Source organism: Drosophila elegans, unplaced genomic scaffold (assembly GCF_018152505.1).
Source record: "Drosophila elegans isolate 14027-0461.03 unplaced genomic scaffold, ASM1815250v1 contig_476, whole genome shotgun sequence".
Taxonomy (NCBI): domain Eukaryota; kingdom Metazoa; phylum Arthropoda; class Insecta; order Diptera; family Drosophilidae; genus Drosophila; species Drosophila elegans.
In genome coordinates this window covers 1,654,338-1,673,035 of record NW_024545863.1, presented here as the reverse complement: position 1 = coordinate 1,673,035, position 18,698 = coordinate 1,654,338, and the positions used below count along the sequence as shown (strand labels likewise).

The window sequence follows — 18,698 nt, the reverse complement described above, 5'->3', positions numbered from 1 at the left end:
TCAAACAAGCTCTTATTCATTCTCTTTAAAATTTTATTTGTGCTAAAAATAATTGATTAGCTATTTACCAAATGAATTATTTAAATATTTTTTAATTGGGTTACGCGATTTTATAAAATTATTTCTTTTTGTACGCACTTTTAACACTGTAAGCAATTAATTTGTTTTAAACTAAAAACAAAAATGTATTTTGTAATATTTTTTACTTAAGTATTTATTTATTTATTAAGTCTTATATTTCCTTATTTCTTGATTAATATTTATTTTTGGTGGATAAGTTTCCTTTAAATGTTTTTAAATTGGTTATATCAATATCTATTTATCAATTTAATATTTTGGCAACTAACGTGCCCAAATTGGTTGTTTAATTTACGAATTCAAGAATTTTAATAAGGCCTAAAAATATTTTAATAGCTATTTATTAATTATAATTATTTGTTTATTGGCCGTTCAACCATACCATGTATATTTTATATATCGATATAAATAATCAACTAATTTTCGCTCTTTTGCCATCTCTTTGCAGGTAAGCAATTTTCTTCTTGTGAACATATCCACGCCCAAACTGTAGTATTCCCGAGTAAGTTTGGTATTCATTCATATAAATAAACAAAGCGTTTATCCATTCATATGCTCGCTCTATTCTACTCCAACTCGATTCCAACTGATCAGATGGAAATATTTCGATTTTACTTATACGCATTTCTGCTGGCCAAGTTAACACAGCTGGGAAAAGAGCAAAGAGCGATTCGTTTCGAAAATAAGACACAGATACTTGTTCATATAGCCGCCGATCCGAATGTATTTGTGATTGTGCATGAACAAGCAGTTATAAATAATTTCTGGCAAAAAATCAGCAACTTTTTCCGTTGATCTCCAAGTATAGAGCGTTGGCACGATGCCAAAGCGAATTGCGCATACGCCGTGTGGTCCATTCCTAATTCGCTGGCAGTGTGTGAGTGTTGGTATATGTATGCGTGTTTTTGAATTTATATGTGTCTGTATTTATTCTCTTCCTAATTTTCTCTCTGGAGAATTCACTCTTTAGTTCGATTTATAAATTTAAGGGATCTATAATAAATAATTCTCTTTTGTTTGTTGGTTTATTATCATAGACCACCTCAACTGAAAGGTCAGGGAAGTGGGTGGTTCAGAGGTGGGAAAATACCTCCTCCCCCTTTAGCTGTCCACGCTGCCAAATTGTTTGTCAGCTTCTCACATTTTCACATCGCATTTTCATCACATTTGTTTTTCTTTTCGTAGCGGCTGGTGATTTTCGTGGTGATTCTGTTGTGGCATGGCTCATTAATTTGCGTCTAATTAGTTTTGATTTTCGTTTGTCAATTGGTTGGAACAAGGATTCATTTTCCTTTTCCCTTTGTCCGCCCCCTCAATTTCCGCGCATCATTTTCCTCAGCTGACTTGACTTTGGCAAAGAACTTGTCGCTGCACAGATCAAAGTGGGCAGGCGAATGACACAAAATAAATATTAAATAAATATTAAATAAATACTGTGAGATGTTGTCCATTTGGCCATACAGTCGTTGTGATTTTTCCCGCACCACTCTTGTGAATTGTGCCCCAACCTTCGACAGCTGTCGGCCAATGCCAAGTGAAAAATTGACTGTCGGCTGCCTTAAGCGATTTTCGATGGGAGATCTCGCCATAAGTCCAACTCATCTATCTATGTACTATATTCAAAAATGGCCAATACTTTACTTATTTTGAATGAAAACAGTCCGTAACTAAATTTGTTATTGCATATTATTAATTTAGATTATAAAAAAATTGTAATTTTGAAAATGGTGTTTGGTCAAACTCAATGTGTTGTTAAAAAAAATTAAATTAAAACAAAATGTTTTTTATTTTTTGAATATTTAAACTTGAAATTGCACAATTCCACACCAATTTCACAAATCTTTTGTATTTTTTTCTGTGCACATTTGCTTGCCTCAATTTCCCATTCATTTCATTTCATTTCTTGACCAAATTTGGTCAAGGCGCAGTTCATTGTAATGCAATAAAATTCAGCCAACGAGACCAACGAGCATAACAATAACAAAAATCCATTTCGGTGGCATTTCAGCCTCCTCCTTCTCTCCCCCTTGAATTCCCCCTTGACCACTGCCACTGGTCTTTGTTTTTGTTGCTCATCATGTCCGTTGGTCTTTTGAAAGCTCAGACATCTTGGCATGCAATAAAAACAAACCACAGTGGCAAAAGGGAAAATGCAGCGGACCCAAGAAAATTTAAGAGGAACGAATGGGATGGGTGAAAAAGGGGGCGGCACAAGCTTGTTGCATACAAGGAAAATAAAACAGATGGGACGAGGCGGGCAGCTTTTCTGTTTGCATTTTGGCCGGGAGCCAAAAGTTTTGTCCGAGAACTCAGTGACATGACAAGCGATTTCTGCCGCTTCCCTCGCTCCTTTCAGCTAAATGGCTGAAATAATGTATTCATTTCTCCTCATGCCAATTGCCCAGTGCCATTTAACACTTCCTCAAGGGGCTGCAAAATGTAAATGGGGAGCGTTAATGGACTGGTCACTCAATTTTGCAAAAATTGCCAAGCCCATGGGGGTTAGGCTAAGGCGGGGCTAAGTGGGTTTAACCTCAATTATGGATGCTGAAAGAGTCAGAGGGAATCTATGATGCTACTCCAGGATGACTGCATTTCAAATTACGTGCAACTTTTTGTTTTTCTTCATTTATTATTCAAGATTTGTTTTATTTAACAGTTTTTAAATTATCATTTAATCCTTTGAAATTTAAATTTTGTCTAATTGATAGTCCTTTGGACTATTTAATTTCTTTCTTGGAAGAAAAAAGAATGTTAATTCTCCCCCCAAATAAAACTCTTGGTGGCTCCGTTTTTCTCCAAAGAACATCTATTCGGTTTATTAAATTTATTTCGATTATCGCTTCGATTTCTTTGATTTCATTGTTCAGATCTAGCTACAAGTTCGATACAATTGTATGGTTCAATTTCTTTTTTTGGGCTGCTTAGCACTTATCGATCGACGACTAAGACTATTATTGTTCGAATGTATATATCATATATCTAAGTATGTATAGTAGAGTATATAACCGTACTCGTAAAATGTTCCTCTATATTAGATTTCCTTTTTAATGTAAAACGTTTTATTTTTCGATTAATACATTTTGATTCTTCTTCGATATGGGTGTGTGTGTGTGTTGGTTGTGCGGTTTTTCTGCTTTAAATTCCTTTTTAAATTTTCAGCGGAGCCACTCGAAAAACTCTTGACAAACTTGGCCCACATCCGCTTAGAGAGCTTTGAGCGTTTGATGAAACTTTAATTTCCATTTGGACACACTGACAGCAATCAAGTTAAACCTCCCCGCCAAGAGTTAAATGCCCGGCCACGCCTCCTCAGCTGCCCCCTTTATTCCAGGGCCCATTGTAAAGTTTCAATGCTCGTTTTCAAACGGGGTCAAGTGTGTGTATGCCCCTCGAGGATTGAAGTGCTCAGGCTCAAAAGAAAACAATAAAACGCGCTGCGGCGTGCCAAAAGGAAAAACAACCGAAAAATATGAAAGCGCAACAAAATATATATAGAAAGAAAAACAGCCATTGAACAAAAAGCAACCCAAAAGAGCTAAAATACAGCCGCCTCGAGTGGGACTAGAAATCGATAAAGAACAAATACAAAACAACGCCCAACACTTTTCAATTGTTGCGAATTAAAACGCCCCATTTAAAGCCTGCCCAGAAAGAAGGAAGTAAAAATATTAAATGAAAATTTATCAATGTGACACATTCAATCAAATACTTTAACAGCAGAATGTGAATTAATTTTATATACTGCTGCTGCTGGCAAAAACAAAGAAAAAACGAGTATAATAATGAAAGACAAACAAGGTGGTGGCAGCAAAGTGTTCAATGAAAAATGCAAAAAATTATGAAATTAATTTATGCTTTTTTCATGCTTCCTTTGGCGATGGAAACTTCACTAAATTCTTTAGCTTCGGCTGGGGGAGTTTTTCATTGGTTTTTCTTTGCCTTTACCCTGTGGACTTTTCGCAGATAAAACAAATATAACAGTGTCAGTTTCTTAAGAATTTTTTAAGAAAGAAATCAATTTAGTCGTTTATAATATAATTAGGTTTTTAAAATTTCAAAATAACTATAGGAAATTTTCGGTATAAATAAAATTCTTATGTTTAACATACTAAAATATATATGACCCACTTTAATTATATTTTCTCTCAGTGATAGTGTGTGTTCCTGTGTGTTTTGTGTGCAGTGGTGTGTGGTGCGTATTGTGCACTCCCAAGACTACCGTTACTAATTAGTGCGCAACCTAGTTTAACAGTTCTTCGAGGGTTTATCTTCCTCCTGCGGTGATCCCCCCTTTGATCTCCGCCCCAACCCATAATTCCCCACCATTTTCCTCGACATTTTCCCCCTCATTCTCTGCGCTTTTTCCCACTTTTCTCACTCAACTGAGAGTTGAACCCAGTTGAGTTCCTTTTCTTATTAAATGGAAACCACCGCGGCTTGACTTGTAGCCTTTGCTTTTGTAGCGTCTTCATTTTTCAACCTCTTTTTCATGCCCTCAAGGGTGCACTGAAAAAAAGGAGAAAGTGTTGGACCTATTGCTCAAAACTAATATATTTTATCAAGTTAGTAATGTCTTAATGGTAATTTTGTCTATTATAGTACTATGCCTATGAGAAAAAATAGTTTTTAAAATAATTAAAATTTACTTCCTGCTTACTTATTCTAATTTTGAAAGTTTAAAAATAAAAATTGAATAGAAATTAGATGTATGCATATTCTATATGGTTGAATGGAAGATACAGTCTCCAATTTGATCTAAATACTTTTAACTCTTTATTGTTTGGCTCAACTTTCCATTGAAAAATTCTTTCTTGAAACATTGTTGTCTGTGTCTTTTGGGTGGTTCTCTGGGTGGTGTCTATATCCTTGCTAGACAAATATAATTTCATTGCGCTCCGCTTTGTGGGGCGACGGCTGGCGTTGGAACGCGTAAACGTTGACGATTAACTGCGCCATGAAAATGAAGCAAAATAAAACGATTAGAACTAAATACAGAAAGATATCGCGCAGCATTGCTTGGAAGGAGGTTTTCACTCGGGCAGAGGCCAAAGCTCCAGACTCCGGCAGACTCCAGATGTCATGGCTCCGCTGCTGATTTTCCCGCTGTTGCTGTTGCTTTTCCGGCTGCCCCTCGTCTCATTGCCTCATTACGCCTGTGCAAATGGGAAATGGGCAACGGAGGTGGAGATTATGCGGAGACCAGCTGCAATGAAAAGCAGAACGGGGAGTCGTGAGTGAAAAGCAGATGGAAATAACGCGCAGATTATTCATATCCCTCCATCACGCACGTCAGGGATGAGGGAAAAAAAACAGAGCAAGAATCAAAACCAGAAAAAAAAATCCAGAAGATGAAAACATATTTTGAAAAGGCGACAAGCTAGAGTAAGGTACATGTCCATACCCATGCCAAATTTAGTTTAATTACCTAAGTAACACCATTAACACAACATTTTTATATCAATTATAATCTTTAGACAATAAAATAAACTTATTTTAGTTTGTGTGTTCATTTTCAAAATGTTTTAAATTAATATCATATACCCTTTTTATATGGACTTTGCAAAGCTAACTAAGATGTTTTCAAAAAAATGCTGAAAGTACCATTCAAAAATTTTAAAATTTGTATAATAGATAGTAAAGATTGGATGTTTCTACAGTACCAAACTAACTCTTTAGTTGTCTAATTCATATATTATAACTCTGAAGCTTTAGTTTCCCCAAAAACATAATATTAATAAAACGCAGACAAGAAACCCATATCTTGCACAATAAAAACAAAAAATATATATTTAATGTAGCGTATACAGTACAGTGATTTATCCAAATTATGGGGACAAGGTTACAAGAAAAAATCGCATGGAAAGATAAAGAAGAAGCCTGGACAAAGGATTATCTCTGGCCGAGGAGAAATCCGTTGCCTGGTTTCTGTTCCTCCTGCTCCCGGGTGAATTACATGCTGGGCTTAATCTTTCTTTTTCCCCAGCTGCCTTTTGGCAACACGAAAAGTTCTCGCCTGCCGTTTTCCCTCCCGCGACTTTTGCGACACGGGGAACAGAACACAAATTACGCATACGCCGCGTTGGCCGTCGAAAAGAAAGGGGTAGAGAGAGGAGAGAACTGAAGACGTCCAACTACCAAGGATTCCCACATGCACGGATGTATTGCACAATTGCATTTCTTGTTGCCAGATGCCACTGATGTTTTTTACTTACTTTTTGCCCAACTCTTCATTCCGCTGCCATTGTTGCACATTTGCTCCTCATGTTGCCCAATATGTTGGCCAAGAAGCAAAATGGCTCGGAATGGGAGTACGTGGTAAGGAAATTAAACAAATGAAATTTAAGCTGAGCGGGAACTGAACAGCCCACAAGCGAAATTAGATTCCCAGATTTAAATGGAAAAAGGCGGAGCTTTCCACATGAGCAACATGTGCTCGGAATGCATGCCACTCGACCTGACTTTTTGACGTGCCCCTCGAACTACTCCTTTTTCGGGGGCCTTCGCTCTGCATTCTCAACTTCCACTCGAATCCACTCGAGCCGCTTTCAATTAGTAGGGGAATAATTTAAATAAAATTGAATCCCAGTTGGGAAAAAAACGAACCGAACTCACGAATAAAACTCAACAAAAAATACCTAAAAACACCTGAAATAATTTGACCATTTCCATTGCATTTTATCTGGCCTTTTTCCAAAACCTTAATTGGGCTGTCCGGAAAATAACTCAAAAATAGTTTGTGTGATATGCTTAAAATTAACAACCTGTCACAAATAAAATTTATATTTCTTTAAAATAACTATTCATTTTTTTTCGCTTTTTTTATCATCCATTTTTCCTTTAGTTTTTTTCAATAAAATGGCCAGTTGCTATTTTGTTTTTGATTTTGGTTTACCTTTTAATAAATTTGCCTTAAGGAATTTTACGAGATTTGTAATTCCTGGAAATTTGCCCTGAGTGTAAGCCCATATTAAACGGTTCCAGCTTCAGTTCAAAAAAGGACTATGAGGTCATGAGTTTGCTAGCAGGTCAAAGGTTTTGCCATCTGCATTCGGGGATTAAAATGCAAACTGCCAACTGCAATCATCAGGCATCCGGCGACCTGGAACGGACATCGCAAGGGGAAGCTTTTTGGCGCACCAAAAATCATGGGACGCTTTCAATTAAACGCTTATCGCAGCCGTAACACTCGTTGAATAAGTTTTGGTCCTCGACCCCGGGCTCTTCTACCCTATGTCCTATGCCCTATGTCCTAATGCCATCCCCCCTATACGCCCAACTCCGCCAAAGAAGAAAAACAATTTTCAAAAGGCCGTTCTGCCACATTCCATGGCTAGCACATCATTAGTCCGACTTTCGAAAGGGGCGGGGTTTTGAAACAAAGCGAAGCGCATCAAAGATTATGAAACTCATTAAAAAAGTTTCGGCGGGGCAACAAATCTAACAAGCTGAAGAATGTGACGCAGCTGCCACGCCCCCACGCTGCCTCTTTTCCCCCATAACTAAAGGTCAACAGAAAACAAAATAAAAATAAAAAAAGGGGCAGGGAGGTGAAAGTAAGTGGGAGAGTTGGTAGCAACTGGTCAGTTGGATTTGATCTTTCCTTAAGCTGTTTATTTTTAGCTTTAGCAAAAAATGGCAGTAATAACAAAGTAAAGAGCATATATTTCATACATTTTTAAAGGCTGCAAATATATGGAAACTTTTGAATAGTTTAAAAACATTTTTTCAAGTCTTTAAGACTGTTTCTGTTACTAAAAATTTTAAATTTCAACAAATTCTAAAAATCTAACAATAAACTGAATTTTCTTATTCAAAATCAGGGAAACGTTAAGTAAGTTTTGACAGAGCAAACCTTGAATATTAGATACATGGTTCATAAGTATATAACATTTTTACATGTAATTTTTGTATTAATTTTTGTTTTGCGTTAATAGTTTATAAAGCCTTAATTAATTTTAAAGAATTTAAATAAATTCTTATACTTTTATGAAATGTTATTCACATTATTTTCAATTCACTCAAACAGCATTTAGAATTGTTTATTGTCCTCTGTTCCCATGATATTAAACTTATATAACACCACTTTTATTTCAACAGCGGTAGTAAATAAAACTAAACGACTACGTGATACCCCCTAATAAACGAGTCTCCCGAGACAACTTGCAGCCTGTTGCTTGGAGCGGAAATGTGTGCCTGGGTTGGATTCGAGAACGCTTCATAAATTAGATGTCAAAGCCGAAGGATCAGACACCCATGGCAACACGCACATCTGCGCACACGTGTGTGTGGAAAAGGGTCAAAGGTTGTCAAAGGAGTTGGGCCAAGAATTCTTGCCTCGGGCAAAAGTTTGCGGCGTTTGGCAAACTTATTAAAGAGTTCGAAGCCAAAACAAATTGGTAGGGCGAGGAAGGAAAACTTGTCAAGGCATTGCGGCCATTAATTTTCACTGGCGGCGCACACAAAATGCAAATGAAACTTTTCGCCGGAATGTTGACAGTCAGTCTGTCAGTGCGTCAAAAAGAGGTCACAAAAGTCAATGAAGTGTTAAATGTCCTGCGGTGTTTGAGGGATTATCCTTACGCCTTATGCCGCAGCGCACACACATGTCCAATTTTCTGCGGCTTTCCATTTGCATTTATGCGTGTTTGACTTTCATAAATGCCCACATCTAGTAGAAAGCATTCGCCGTCATATAATTAAAGCAACAATGCCAAACAAACTCGCGGCATAAATCACTGGAAGTATTCCCTGGCTTTTCCCCAGCCTCATTCATGAGTTTCTCGGCTGGGATTCCATTCATGGTAAAATACTCTGCGCTCACGCACATTTATGAGAAATATTCTTCCCCTCCACGCCAACCAAAAAAAAAAAGGATATACACGTTACCAATTTATGCTGAGCCGCTCGTAAACTGCCCAAAAAGGCAACAAAAAATTTCGCTAACGAGCCAAAGCGGTAAACTCTGTTTCCTTTATTTTTTTTTTTTCGTATCACTTCACTTGCAATTCTTTTCGGTTCAACGCGGCGTATGCGTGATATTTCGTTGTTTAGGCTTCGATTGTGTGCTCTTGTGGCCAAAGTCGCGTTGTTTTCAGTTCGACGTTGCTGACGCGACTCCGGTTTTTAGCCGATGAAGGCCGCTTCTTATAGCAGCCGCCGTTCGTGGCTCCAGCTTCGTCCTTTATTCTTCGTCCTTAATCGGACGAGCCTCACCAGTTGAACCTGTGCCTCGGTTGAGCACTCGGCATTCGGTTCGTTATTTTCGTGCCGGAAATTGTTGTTCAACAAATGCAAAGAGTTCTCAGTCAACAGGCAGAAAAACAAGAAACAAGTGGGCAGTGGGTGGTGGGCGGTGGAAAGCGCATTGCACATCCTTGTACATCCTTGAGCAATCAGTGGAATTCACTGAATGGTGATCTTATCAAAATTGCAGTGCGAAAATGCTGCTTTAAAGGGTTGATTTTCATAATATAATCATACAAATTTATACACTTCTTAGAGATTGCAATGATCAAATCCAATGAATATTAATTTTAGTTTAATAACTTAACTTTTAATAATGTTTCTGTTTCTATAGTTATTTTAATTTAATTTGTATATATTAAGGTATACAGACTTCTTGAAAAATCTTCTGTTATTCTGTTATTCCTTATCGATCTGACAGTTCATGAAGGTCCTGCCCCATCTTGTTTCACCAAAATCCACAACCATCAATTTTTCTTGTTTGCGCCGCCTTCCGCCATGTCATGTTTATATTTTCAGCCGCATCATAAGGCAAACATTTTAATTTGCCATAGCCTGTAGTGCCACGCCCCCACACAAATACCGCCCACGCACAGGAGGCGCACAAATATTGACACTCAACTAAGCCGGCAGGCAAACGCTGACCAAAGTCAACGTTGACACCCCCTGGATATCTTTTTGCAGATCCTTCGCTGATGACGCCAATCATGTACTTGTGTGCCAACTCCTCCCTTTTAAAAGGGAAAACAGGGGCGTGGGCAAAGGGGGTGGCTTCCCTGCCGTCAGTTGGCGTGACAAGCAAGACTTTCGACTTACAGGAAGCTGAGTGAAGGGAAAGCTGAGAAGACATCGGCACAGTTTGTTATTATTTAAATCAGGAAGTCGACGAAATTTCCTGTGCCAGTGGGCATGGCCAACAAATTGGCAGCTGACTTCCGCAGTCGAGTCAATTAAATTTTCCCTTTAAGTGATTTCTGTCGCCATCAAATGTCGCAGCTTCCCATCTTTGGCCACCTTTCCCTCGGTTTCCTTTTCCTTTCCCCACCTCTAATGAGAAATCGATGTGTTGTAATTTGTTCAAATCCAATTTCGAAGTACGGCCGTGCCTGAAACCGTAGTCCGGAGTCTAAAGTCCGGACGGCACACCTGGCATCCAATTGTCACTGGATCCTGCGGGTACACAGGGAATTGCCTACATTTTTATTTAAAATTAAATTCCATTTATAAATAAAATACACAAATTTATATTGTGCCTATCGAGCATGCTCTATATATATATTTAACTTTTCTGTAGAAGAAAATGTCAATAAGTTTTATACCTTTTTTTTAAATTTTATTTTCAATTATGGTTTAAATTCAATTAAATAAATAAGTCTAAATATACTGTAGAAGAAAATGTCAATAAATTTGATACCTTTTTGCCAATATTCAATTATGGTTTAAATTCAATAAAGTAAATAAATCTAAAAAGCAGGAACTAATATATTTCAAATATAAAATACAAATTTTTATTTCCTCCAAAAAATAGGTAATTCAAATTCCCATACATTTCTGGGTATTCAGTACTTCAAACATTACAAATTGAATTTCTCATGTTTATATTGTGGCATAAATACTTTATAGTACTTTTTACTATTTTCATTACTTTTTAGAAGGTATAACTTTTTTAAAGGCACGTCAATAGTAAATACAGATAGTAAATAATTTATTTTGTACCTTTAATACATATTTTTTCAGTACATTCCCACCCCCATTTCCCCTGTTTTGGGGGCTCGTTTTAATGAGTTTTTATTGCGCTTCAGGTGCTTTGATTGCGATTTTTAACTTGATTTACACGAGTTTAGTGAACGGGAGTGAGGTTAAAGCCCACTATTGATTTTTCAATTAAGCTGGACTCCCCCTCAATCAAAACCCCTACCTCTCTTCACCCCTCCTCTGATCCCAATGCATTTTGCATGTTTTTCGCGTGTTGCCAACATTTGTTTTGTGAGAAAGCCACCGAGGAATGACTGTCTTTTGTAGCAAGTTTTATGCGCCGCATCCTGTGCACAAAAAGCATAAAGCAAAGAGGGGGTATACTATAGGGGAGTGCCCACTGTAGAGGGGTATGGATGGAGGGGGTATATGCCATACCGCGTTGTAGCGCAATTTATGCGGTAATTGCTTTTTTAAGCGCTTCGCATTTATCTTTTCGACACAAGTGAAATGAGTTTCTGCCTCCTTTGCGTGCCTTTTGTCGATTTGCCAGAGCAGCAACAACAGCAATGAGGATAACAGTCTGCTAGGATATCAACAACAACAACAACTAACGATGGCAACAACAACAAAAAAACAGAAACCGCCTGTCACAATGCCAACAAAAGCCAAAAAAAGGAAGCTCAACTACTTACAATGGCATTTTTATGACGTCTTCTATTTGTCTGCTCATCACGTTTTGCCCTTGCTGCCACGCATCCTGACCCCCTACACTACAAAAAAAAATTCACCTATCTGGGGCTAATATCGATTTAAATTTTTATTATATTCTAACACAAGGTGTTTAATTTTAGTATTGGCTTTATGTTATGTTATTATATTTACTTTTAAAAGTCTAACTTAAAATCGAAGAACAATTTATTCCGAATAAAGTAAAAAATTCTTTTATTTTTTGACAGTGATAGCCTAAGATTCCTATATCAATACTGAAATTTTATTTAAGGTATATTCTTCTGAAAATTTCTTTCCTCCATTTTTGCCAGTGTGGTTAACCCGCTACCGCTCGCCATTTCCTCTTGAAAAGTATGCAGCACCTCCTGTTATTGTTGTTTATGGAAATGCCGCGCAAGTTTTTTCCTTGCCCTTTCACCCCTCCTTACCCTCCTTTACCAGTACCCTAATTAATTTAACGCAATTCGCTCAAAAATTACACAAGAAAAATTGATAAAATGAAACGAGAATGAAAATGATATGCAGGACGGAAATGGTCGCATTTGGATTCTTTGGACGAGCCGCTTGATTTATAGCGTGCATTCTGGGCAATTTTAATTTTATGTTGTGCCCATAAAAATTACCCGTATGGAAAATTTGTCATTTTAGGTTTAAGCGAAATTGAGACTTAATGGTAGCAGGTAATGGGTTTTTCTGGGGCTTACGTATATGAGTTGTAATTATTTTCTTCATTAATAGGAAACAAAATACTATAAGATTGTGTTTTTATAACTTATATTTAATAAAACCTTGAAAATCAGTAGCACTTTGATAAAAATGTAAGCTAATTTTTTACGCAAACTAAGTTTTTTATTATTTTTTTTAATATTTTTGAATTTCCAGTGGCAATAGAACTTTGGCGGTCATTTAAAGCAGTAGCTCTCAAACTGTAAACTGCAGATCATACAAAACTCACAGTTCTTTTTCTTAAACTCTCTTTATCTTGCTCTCTCACCTAAAAATCTACCGCCAGCAACAACAATTAATTTTTTAATAATTGAATATGCTAAAAATAAAAATTTTACTTGATTAAAAAATAAAGTTTATAAAAGAAATACAATGAAATTAATGTTAGTAAATTGAAAATAAATCCGAATTTATTGTTTTGTATACTTAGTAGGTTCAAATTTATGATTTAAAAGCCTCTTGGTTTTGAAAACCGCGGTCACATTACTGAGCTTGGTTTGAGCAAGAGCCCCAAGTGTGACCATTCGACGATAACGGTGAAATAACACCGCTCCCAACCTTTTTGGCAGGTTTTTACTATCACAGCGCAACGGTCACATATAGATATATCCACTATTTTGCAAAATAAAGTTTGTTCGTCAGTTAGCATTAAACTACTAGCAATTAAACAATTGCGCTAGCTGCAATTGTTGGTGTGCTTCAGGAGATAAACATATTTCCAAACACGCGGGTTTCTGTCAGTAAAAGCGGTTTTCAATCGGTGTTTCTCGTGTGTCACGCCCAAAAAATCAAAAGCAAAAAAATTCTAGTGCGTGTCAAAAAACCAAAAACAGTGCAATAACAACAACAAAGGGCAGCTAACGGCGAACCAAAGGCTCAAACAAAGTCACAAAAACAAAACAGCAACAACAATGGAGGTTAGTGGTGTAGTAATAGTTGTTGCCGCTCAAGTGTTTAAATTGTTTTTTCATTGATGTTTTTTTTTTGGGCTGTTTGCCTTGAATGATTTCATTTCATTAAATTATTTTGTTTGCTGGTGTTTTCTCTCTCACTCTCTATCTCCGCCGAACGATTACGTCAGTTTTGTCTCTCTCTTTTGAGTTCTGGAGTTTGCGCTCTCCGCTCTCATTGTATCTCTCTTCGTCATCAAACATTTTTTTGTCATTCAACTTCAACCCCATTTTTACCTCGTACCCCCCATATTTATTGATTCCCTCATCCATTCATTAACTCACTAATTTTAATAGTTTTATTATGTCATCGCACAGCTTTCTTTTCTTTGTGTCTTTTGTTTTGTGTCTCAATTTAAGCATATTTAGCATTTTTATATAATATCGGGGTAAATTTCCTTTTCGTGCTGAAACAGCTGTTTATGTTCGTTTACCGACATTTCGCGACCTTATCTCGCATATCGAGTTACTCATTTCCCAGCAATGACGTTATAGATATCGAATTCCCACCTTTTAGATTATAAACCCTTTGTAAAACCAGTTGTGCGAGATAAGCATTCTTTTTGGCCGGCCATGTATTATATCTTTTACACACCAGATTAATTACTTTAATCTTTCCTTAGAAGAAGAGCATTTAATTACATATGTTGATCTAAGCAGTCTCTACAGTTTTTTGTTTACAAAATTTTCAAAAACGTTCCTACTGTTTATAAAATAGTTTAAAATTTTTTAAAACCTTTATGCTATTTAAAAATAAATTTGTTTCAATCTAGTAAGATCCGACTCCGTAAAAATTTATTTCGTGATTGCGAATTTGTTTTTATTATTTTTTTAATGAAAACAGTACAATAGAGAAATGTTAAATATTTCTTGATTAAATATTGTATAAACTGGTACCATCCAAAATTGCCTTCCTTTTTCGTTGCTGAAACAAATTCACCCTTCAGTTCAATAATGACAGGCCACCAAAAGTTGATTAATAATTAAGCATATTTAATGTGCCATTTCAAGATATTTTTCAGGACATAGCCACAAGAGATCAAAATGTCCTGCAAATGAACACACCTTTTAATGACACCAGATTGCATTTAATAAACATAAAGCCACCCTTTTGTTACTTAAACCACATTGTGAGATGGTAAAGCAAATTGTAAAATATGGTTAAGTCCGAGGGATTTAATTTTGGTAGGTAGGGCTAATTTCCCGTGATCCGCTTATGAATTTGTGATTTCCCTAATTAAGTTATCCTTTTGAACGTTGGCCCTTTACCTAAACGCGTGGTATGATCCCAGTTCTCATTTGCCCCCAATTAAACTGAGTTCTACCCTTTAAACCCTTCAACCTTCTTCTATACTACATATAAAACCGGAAGAAAACCGTCGTGGGCGTCAAAAGCGCATTTAACTTCGCTGAGCTGAGTAATTAATCGCCTTTCCTCTGCTTAGCGTTTACTTTTTGTGGACGGATGGACAGCCATCAAAGCAGACATGAAAAGCTTTTTTCTCAGCCCCGGAATAGGGGCACGAAAACCAAAATAACAAAAAAACCAAACCAGCAAAGTCGGCCAACATAAAATTGCTCATTTCCGTCGTTTAATTGACGCCAAAACACATGAAAATTGACGAAAGAAAAAACCATCAGTAGCCACAAAGCGGGAAAAAAAGATTAAACTTGTTTGCCCATCGAGAAATCCACAACAAATCTACAGTCCGTTTCGGTAGTGTAAAAGGGGTAAGGGCCTTATCGGTCAATTTATATTATATAACAAAATATGAATGGGAAACTATAAATAATAAAAAGTTAATAAACATAAATTGTATTATTTTTAATTGATTTAAATTTTGTTAGTTTTAATAAGTATGGTTAGGAAATGCAATTTATCACAATAATTAAAATGAAAATGGCAAAAAGATAGATAAGCAATTTATTACTAAATTTATTAATGAAATAAAAAAATACGTTCAGTTTTATCAGTTTATCTTTTTTCGTATAATAAAATTTGCATTGTATAAAAGGTTTTGAATGACAAGCTTACTCATAAAACAAAATTATTATCAGTACATTCAAGTACAATAAACGTACACCTGATAAACTCACCCTTTGTTTACTTATATCGATTCAATGAGCATCCGTTGTTATGCTGAATCGCTTATCAAATAATAATTTATATTTACAACGGACTTTACAATAAAGAGACTTACTGTGTGCTTATAAATAGATGACAGAAAGATGACACATAAAACACATGACAGAATCGTCGGTTGAGTTTTAAAACATAAAGAATAAGTGCTGTGCTAATACTTTGATTTCTTTATGCCCACACAACCGGCGTATTAAACCAAGCGAAATCGACCTGCTCTGTTCAATTAGCACCCCATCGTTTCTATATACTTAAATATGTGTATAAGGGTTTATATCTAAGTGCTGAGCGCCAAAGTTGATAATATCGTCGCCTAACGATTAAAGCTTTTAAAAATTTCCGTCCCTCAAACTGTCAGGCAAACTTTTCGGTAAGTTGATGTCCACTTAGATTTTGGTTGTTAACAAGAAGGAAAAACAAGCTTGTGGGTTTTCCGCCGTCTTAAAACTTCTGGGAGTTCCGTGGAAGTGCAGCTGGCAAAGACCAGCAGCCCACATTTATTACCCAAGCATTACGCTTTTTCATAAATTTCCACTTACTCATCTGAGACAGGATGTCTGGGAGTCTGGGAGACTGTGTCTCTGGCCTTATAACACGCTCCGTTAACCGTTTCTGGCTTGGATGGGCATTACTTCATCATTCGGCTGAAACTTTGCATAATTTTCATTTATTACCGCAACCGTTTTTTTTTTTTTTTTTATTTTATGCGCCCTTGTATCTCTCCAATCTCGCATCAAAATCTGCCCCAGCAGAAGAGCAGGCATATATATATTTATTATGATTCCCTGGGAAGTGACTGACACGAAAAGACCTGCCCGCCACTCCAATTTATCTTACAAATTTAATCTTTTCACATAATTTTCTCTGCGTGGCTTTCATGTAATTACCTCTGCCTCACTCCTTGATTTTTGTCCTGTATTGTTACTGTGTTACCTCTCTTCTGGGAAAGTTTTCAGCTGCCGCATTTTATCTGCTCACAATATACATAAATCTGACATTGCCTTTTTTGTTTACGACCAAAGTTTTCCCCTTTCACTTAATAATGCATTTTGTTCTCCTCGCTTTTTAATTGCAGGTGAGTTCGATTCGGAAGGTAGATGACCAGGGAGTTTAAAGTGCTTGAAAAAGAGCGGTAATGTATGTGGGGAATGTTAAGGGAATTATTCTGACGAGTAATTCAATTAAATTAAATAACAGAAAACGAATAAAGTACTTTAATCGAATTAATTAAATAAACTTGATGCAACATGTTTAATTAGCTTGGATGATACTAACAATTTTGTATTTTCTAAATGCAATTAAAACTAAACCCATAAAAGTTTTCCAAATAAATTTATCAATAAAAACTTAGCTTCAATAATTATCTTCAGATTTTCTCATGAATACCAATACCATGAATATTTAGATGTAGTGCAATCAAATGCAGCTCATAACAGATTTATGAATAGCTAAAGTTTGACATGTGTGGGAATTTCATGTCTTACGTAACGCGATACATTTCATCAGCAAATTTAATTTGGCACTGTTTATTACATGCTGACTGACTGACTTGGTAATTTATTTATATGTATACTGTTGCATGCCACACTGGGTGGGCCATGCCCACTTTAATGTGGGATTTTTGGTGGTGGAGTTTTTAGTCGCCCAGAAATCGCGTGCTCCCTGGCGACAAAAATCGCATGCAATCTACATTTAGTGAATTTTCTAATTTGGAAAACTACCACATAGTGGAAATTCTGATTCAGGGGTCACCGAACTCGCTGCACTTGCAACTGATTGTTTAAACTATTCCCAGGGAGTGTGTAAACAAATGGTAATTATGGCCACCTTCCCAGCGCTTAGATATACACAAAGTCAAAGACCCCAAACCAGGGAAACCGAGTGAAAAAGGGAAAATTTACATGAATTTTTATTTAATTTACATCCAAATTTGTCTACCACTCAACTTTCACTGGCTGACGATCATGATGACAGTTTGTCACATTACCCCTCCCAAAAAATAACGCCTCGACGTAGGGAAATGATGAGGGGTTTCCCTATTATTTACAACATTCCGGGACACAAAAACATTCGCCGAAACGTGACCCAGTGCAAAAGGCACTTTTAAAATTCAAAGTCAAATGTAAACTACATAAATTTGCGTACTTTTTAAGGGGACTAAGTGGACGGGCTGAAGACCATAATTTATTATTATTCTGGCTGGCTGGGTGGCTGGCTTATTTGGGCATCTTATTGATGAGCCCCAGTCTCCAACTGAGAATGCGACGCACGTTTCTCATTTTGTCTAAATGCGTCTGCTACTCAAATTTCACTTTTTCCCCCTGCAACTCTGGCGACATCTGTGCATTATGTGCGGATTCAATTTAGATCGGGAAAGTTGCCTGCACTGCAGCCAAGTTTTCTATGTTTTCTATGGCCATGCCAACTGTCAGTTTCTGCCAGCACCCCAGTGCTTCCTCCTCTTTACTTTATTCCCCCCCTCCTAACCGCTTTGATATCGGAGATTTCTGGTTGCAACGATGCGGCAGAGACTTTGGTCTATACCCTGTATATAAAGAGGAACTGGGTATATTGGGTTCTGATGGTGTATAAAGTTGTTTTGGGGCAACTTCCATAAATTTAGTCGATCAAATACTATAATGTATTTAGAATCTTTTGGTATAATACCAGAGAGAACTGAACATAGATAACAGACGAAGAAATTAAAGAAATGTCAAAAAATGTATTTTAAAAAGCCAACAATAAAATATGTATATAAGTGTAAAGAGAAGTGTTTGATTGCTGTTCTGTATATAATTTTAATTTCGAGAGTATATTTCAGTCGAATCTCTGGCTTTTCAACCACGTTCACTTGTTTTAAATGCAAGTGCATTGAGACGGAACTATCGACGTCTCAGTTTTCAGCAGTTGAAACGGCTGACTGAAGGCAGAATAAGAATATTCGCACTGACCAACAGAGGTCTCAACTTTCAGGAGGTCGACCTCCCCATCGGCACGCCCGTTTGCCCCTCTTCCTTTTCAGCTGCCTGCTGGTGGCATGCAAATTGCATAAAATATTGCCATATAAAAAGCATATTCGTGTTCACTGAATATGCAATTGACTGGCACTGGGAATTGGCTTAGAAGGAAAA

The 18,698-nt window shown here is 36.8% G+C and overlaps 2 protein-coding genes across 9 annotated transcripts in view; one reads left to right on the top strand and one right to left on the bottom strand.

The window, feature by feature from the left end:
- LOC108148627 (tropomodulin) overlaps positions 1–18,698 on the top strand; it is a 52,268-nt gene that overhangs the window by 20,434 nt on the left and 13,136 nt on the right. Inside the window, exon 1 of one of the 7 annotated variants that reach the window (XM_017275735.2) lies at positions 13,090–13,394. The exons of the other annotated variants lie outside the window; for them this stretch is intronic. Within the exon in view, the coding sequence (XP_017131224.1) occupies positions 13,389–13,394 (6 nt within the window). The 5' untranslated portion in view covers positions 13,090–13,388. Of the gene's footprint in view, positions 1–13,089; positions 13,395–18,698 lie in introns of those variants that run through there. 7 annotated transcript variants of the gene reach the window in all.
- LOC108148630 lies at positions 4,831–9,200 on the bottom strand. Of its 2 annotated transcripts, none has more exons than XM_017275739.2 (2): positions 8,968–9,200; positions 4,831–5,284 (listed from the first exon to the last, which is right to left on the bottom strand). In XM_017275739.2, the coding sequence occupies exon 2, from the start codon at positions 5,092–5,094 to the stop codon at positions 4,951–4,953; it is 144 nt and encodes a 47-aa protein (XP_017131228.1). In that variant the 5' UTR covers positions 5,095–5,284; positions 8,968–9,200; the 3' UTR covers positions 4,831–4,950. The 2 variants fall into 2 exon arrangements, with proteins under 2 accessions (XP_017131228.1, XP_041565117.1); XM_041709183.1 differs by lacking the exon at positions 8,968–9,200 and adding an exon at positions 5,507–5,567.

Excerpts from the sequence above, each read along its gene's own strand:
- LOC108148630 (XM_017275739.2), bottom strand. The coding sequence starts at position 5,094 with ATGCTGCGCGATATCTTTCTGTATTTAGTTCTAATCGTTTTATTTTGC.